At 33.2% G+C, this 5,597-nt stretch overlaps 1 protein-coding gene across 1 annotated transcript; it reads left to right on the top strand.

The window, feature by feature from the left end:
• The first annotated feature begins 222 nt into the window (after positions 1 to 222).
• On the top strand, positions 223 to 2,593 carry LOC147394748 (transcription factor MYB16-like). The gene is made up of 3 exons (XM_086454404.1): positions 223 to 460; positions 571 to 700; positions 1,573 to 2,593. The coding sequence occupies exons 1-3, from the start codon at positions 328 to 330 to the stop codon at positions 2,462 to 2,464; spliced, it is 1,155 nt and encodes a 384-aa protein (XP_086310530.1). The 5' UTR covers positions 223 to 327; the 3' UTR covers positions 2,465 to 2,593.
• The last annotated feature ends 3,004 nt before the right edge of the window (positions 2,594 to 5,597 follow it).

Below are 5,597 nucleotides of genomic sequence, written 5' to 3'. Positions count from 1 at the left end.
TTTGAGATGCATAACAAATATCGAGGTCTTTTTGATGGTGGATGAAGCTTAGTAAGACATTTTTCCTCACTAAGTTAGTCAGGAAAGTGTTAGTGTCAATATAATAACAAAAGGGCACTTTAGTCAATTAACACAATGGAGAGAAAGAAAAAACACTCAGATCAACATTTATTTCTTTATCCCATATATGTCGCCGATCCTTCCTTCTCTGCCCATCTCTCTATTTATCAGTCTCTCTCTCTCTCTCTCTCTCTCTCTCTCTCTCTTCAATTGCTTTATATGCAGTTATAAGAAGCTTAAACCTCAAACCTTCTTCTTCACTCCAACATGGGCCGTTCACCTTGCTGTGAAAAAGTGGGCTTGAAGAAAGGGCCATGGACACCTGAAGAAGATCAGAAGCTCTTAGCTTACATCGACCAACATGGCCATGGAAGCTGGCGAGCTTTGCCCATTAAAGCTGGTACAACATTCATCAATCCTTCAAAGTTTGAATGATAAAAAAGAAATTTTTAGTTCAAATTATTTTATGTGTCTAATTGGATGGATTTTGTTCTTGTTGTTTATATATAGGCCTTCAAAGGTGTGGGAAGAGTTGTAGATTGAGGTGGACTAACTATCTCAGACCTGATATTAAGAGAGGAAAGTTTAGTTTACAAGAAGAACAAACCATTATTCAACTTCATGCTCTTCTTGGAAACAGGTGTGAGAGTTTTTTAAGTTCTAAGTAGTAGTGTTTGTTGTTTTAGTTTTTTAGAACATTCCATGGCATGGATTCTTTAATTTCCTTTGAATATGTTAAGATCTTATATTTTTAATGTATTTTTTAGTTTTGATTTTTTGACCTTTGACATTTTACTATTTACACTAATTAATTTACACTATTTTGATAATTTTCAATCTTTCAATAATTGAGAAAAAGTAAAAGCAAGATTGGAGAATCGAATTTGATAGTGATCGATATCTAAACTTTTAATGCGTTTGTTACAGCTCACATTCCAAAAGTTTAAGATCACACTAATTAACTCTCTTTTATTGTTGAATGGTGAGATAAGATTCATGTTTTTAACCCCAATAGTTTGAGATCATGATCATATGATGTAATGGATTTTCCTTAATATATATATTTCAACATTAAATTTTATAAACTTCACGAAGTTATATTTAATGGATTTTCTTTGATCTCAAGATACATTAATTGATATAAGATATAATGGATTTTCTTTGATCTCAACCCCAATATATGATATAAGCGTCATATGATGTAATGGGTTTTCTTTAAAAAATTCGACATTTTTAGCTAAAATTAAAAAAAAAAAAAAAAAAAATGTGCCTCTCTATTTTTCATTACTAGATCAAATTATTTGTTCTAAAAAACAAAAAAAACAAATTTAAATTCTGAGGATCTAGAAATGTGATTTCAACATGACATAGAAAATGATGTTTTTGTCTTTGATATGCCATGAAAATGGTTTTTTTGTCCTTAGATGCTTAGAATGTTGAAAATGAGTATCTAATTGATGCTTTCTAGGGTTTCAAGTCTTTATGTTTCATGTTTTGGAATCTTTTGTACAGATGGTCGGCAATAGCGACACATTTGCCTAAGAGAACAGACAATGAGATCAAGAACTATTGGAATACACATCTCAAGAAAAGATTAACTAAGATGGGAATCGATCCAGTGACACACAAGCCCAAAACTGACACACTATGCCCGGTCAACGGTCAATCCAAGGACGCGGCTAATCTGAGCCACATGGCTCAATGGGAGAGTGCTCGGCTTGAAGCCGAAGCCCGATTGGTTCGAGAGTCGAAGCTACGGTCCAATTCACTCCAACATCAGCTCGGCTCATCGGCTTCGGCTCAGCTACTTAACAAAATTGCAGCTCCATGGGCACAACCACTTTGTTTTGATGTGCTAAAGGCTTGGGATGGAATTCGGTCAAAGTCAACAAAATGTGATGGTGGTGGTGGTGGTGGCAATGATCTTGAGTCTTCATCATCTACATTGAGTTTCTCTGAGATCGGTTTTGGCGAGAATCTAACGGTTACTAATGATTTTATTGGTAGTTCAGATATTTGTGGAGGAAGTATGATCAAAGAAGAAGGTGAAGAAGATTGGAGTGGCTTTGGAAAGTCAAACCATTTGATGGAATTTAAGGAGAAGATGGAGGATTCAATGACATTCACTAATAGCCTCAATGATGTTGTGTTCCCTTTAGATGACACGTGGACTCTAGATTTATTGAAATCTGGAAATGGGCACGTACCCATGACAAAATTCGTTGAAGGGTTCACTGATCTTCTTTTAGATGATGATAATTCCGATGATCGAAATTCATCGAATGGCGGAGATGACTCCGATAATGGTGATCGAACTGGTAGTGATGAATATGGGGAGCACAAGAATTACTGGAACGAAATACTCAATTTGGTGAACTCTTCTCCAAATTCTCCAGTGGCTTAGTAACTCTAGTATTCAAAACTCTTCCGAGTCAACTCAGTTATGGCCAAATTATATTTTTTCTTCTTCTTGTATTGTAAGTAATATTAGAAAATTTAATAACGTACTCATTAAGTAGTTGTCTTTTTATTAGTAGTTGTTTAATTTTTATTTTATTTTAGTTTTGAATGAGATTTAATTAAAAAAAAAAATCATGTTATATTAGTTTAAGGGACACTTGCAATCCATATGAAAATGATTATTTCATCAACACTCCTCTTGCAAGATTTTCGGTTATTTTATAAATTATTAAATTGTAGTTTCTTTCAACAAATTCGTCGACGATGAGTACAAGAATACTAGGGCACCTAACATTCTCCACATGTTGCCCAACTTATTGATCCAAACCATAATTCTAAATAAAAGTTGGAAGAAGTGTTAGAGAGGGTGGGGGAAGGGGAATTATCGTCTATCCTTGGCCTCTATGGTAGAATCGATCGAGAAGGCCATTGAGAGCCAATGATTTAACGTAAGGCAAATGTTTACGGTTCAAGTCTGCTTATCTCCAATTATCAAGTTGACATGGGGAAGTTGTTGTCTATCCTTGATCAAGTAGAACCAATCCAAGAAACCCCAAGGGGTTGGCCTAATGGCAAGACAAGCCTTGATAAGCTCCTTAGGAAGGGTAGAGGTAGGTAAAGTGTTTGAAACCCCATGAATGGGATTGGCAACGGATCAGTTTGATTCCAGATCAGTGCTGATCCAATCTGATTTTTTAAAGATGTATCTGATCCAATCTGAATGAATTAATGAATATGTGAATCGAATCCGATCTATTTCATTTTATTCTTAATCCGAAATTGATTTAATCCGATTTGAACACATGCCTTATTTTCAAAGTATCAGTATTCAAAACTTTAAAAAATATAAAATTTTAAAAAATCTATTTTATTACTACAAATATAAAGGAAAATAAAAAAGACTAAAACGTTTTATCTATATGTATTTATATGAAATTAAGAATAATAATAAAATATTATTGAAATATATTTGGATTGGATTGAAGTATATTCGAATCCGATCCAAAATTATTTTGGATCTAAGATTTTAATCTAAATCCGATTTTTCATGTTTTTGGATTAAATTGGATTGGATCAGACCAGTTCAGACATCAGGTATATTTCAGATCATTGTCAGCCCTACCCATGAAGCAATGAATTCCTTGGGTCCACCCCCTAGGTTCAATCGACCCTTGACCCAATCAAATGCACGTAGGACTTTTCGAGGGGGTAGGTGAGTGTGACCATGAGATTAGTCTCATCTGAAGAGTGGGGATACCCACGATAAGACTTAAAAAAGAAAAAAAAAAATTCAATTCAGGGGAATCTTGAGAAATGATAGTTTAAGCTAAGACAAATTATGGTGATTCGAGTTTGTTTCTCTCCAACCAGTAGGTTTAGCGAATTCATTGGGTCACCATGAAACTTGGTTGAGTTGATGTAACTCAATTGAGTTTTGAGGTGACTCATATACAACAACTCTAAAATGTTTGATTTATATTTTTTAAAATATATAATAATAAAATTTATATTTTAAAATATTAAAAATAATTTTAATTTGTATTTTATTGACTTACCCAATTATTGACTTGGCTCAAGATATGGGTCCCTCATGGATGACCCACAGTGAAAATTCTATAATTGATGAGACATTTCAATGCACCCATTCAGTTAATTTTATGGTACCTCCAAGTTGTGGCAGCTTTTGGATCATCCGATTGGTACTTCAACAGGTGGTCCACAAATTCAGCAATCAAATTTAAGTAGTTATTGTACCCACGTGTTCCCTTTATACTAGTAGACAAATAATGTACATTTATCACCCCACATAATCAGCACATGAGGTATTTCACCATGTACCTAAATTAATTAAAATAGCCTCCCTTGACTTTAGAATCTGACCTAGAATGATGAAATTACCATTTTAATTAATCATGGTTTTTCATAAAAGAAAGAAAATTATATCCAGGACTAGAAAGATAGGTTTACGAGTCATTTTTTTGCTCACACTTCTCATAGACTCCTCAGGGTTTGCGACGTCAAGCATACAAGGGTATTTTTGTAAATTAAAAATGTAAATTAATAAGGGCAATTGCTCCTTCAAACTCCTTTCTAGCCCTATCTTCCCCCCCCCCCCCCTCCTCTCCTTACGAGTCATTTTTTTGCTCACACTTATCATAGACTCCTCTGAATTTGCGACGTCAAGCATACAAGGGTATTTTTGAAAATTAAAAATATAAATTAACAAAGACAATTGCCCCCACAGACTCCTTACTAGCCCTATCTCCGCCCCTTCCTTACGAGTCATTTTTTTGCTTACACTTCTAATAGACTCCTCAAGGTTTGCGAGGTGAAGCATACAAGGGTATTTTTGTAAATTAAAATATAAATTAACAAAGGCAATTACCCCCATGGACTCCTTACTGGCCTTGCCCCCCCCCCCCCCCTCCCCCCTCTTTTTTATTTTTTTATTTTTTATTAAATGACATTTTTGTAGATAACTTTTATTGAGTTTTGTAATATTATTATTATTTTTAGATAATAATAATAATAATAAAATTCTTTATTTACTATTAAAATATTAAAAATAAATTACATTGTATATATGATCCACTTTATTATTTTAAGTCCCCTTTATCATATATTATAAGACAATATATAAGGTCACCAATCTTTGATATATTATTAGTCATGATTTTCATTATTTGACATTTGATTAAAATAAATGATCCTACATGGACCACAAAACTTATATTCAAAGGCATATTTCACAATGGACCAACAATTTTTAAATCCAAGAAAACAAAATTTATTATACTAAAAACATCCAAAAATCTCGGGAAAATCATTCCAATTGATTAACGACAAGGATCACGTGATTTGGATCTTGGCATTATAACCTTTTTGTACAGGTTTGAATTTTTTTTTCTTTAATTTTTAAATATTAAATTGTTTTTGAAAGCCAATTAACATGATACATGTTATTGTTAATTGATAATAAAAATGGCTGCTCATGCATGCAGACATTGTCGTATTTACCTAACATTAATAATAATAATAATTCACTAATCACATTTCTTGGAATCTCAATCAAATAA

Source organism: Akebia trifoliata, chromosome 9 (genome assembly GCF_017979445.1).
Source record: "Akebia trifoliata isolate Shusen 1 chromosome 9, ASM1797944v1, whole genome shotgun sequence".
NCBI lineage: Eukaryota > Viridiplantae > Streptophyta > Magnoliopsida > Ranunculales > Lardizabalaceae > Akebia > Akebia trifoliata.
This window is presented reverse-complemented; position numbering and strand designations above follow the sequence as displayed.

What these genes read in the sequence shown, in the direction of transcription:
- LOC147394748 (XM_086454404.1), top strand. Translation starts at nt 328, where the DNA reads ATGGGCCGTTCACCTTGCTGTGAAAAAGTGGGCTTGAAGAAAGGGCCA. An exon ending in AGCTTTGCCCATTAAAGCTG is followed by an intron (nt 461 to 570) that starts GTACAACATTCA and finishes GTTTATATATAG; the next exon opens with GCCTTCAAAGGTGTGGGAAG. An exon ending in CATGCTCTTCTTGGAAACAG is followed by an intron (nt 701 to 1,572) that starts GTGTGAGAGTTT and finishes TCTTTTGTACAG; the next exon opens with ATGGTCGGCAATAGCGACAC.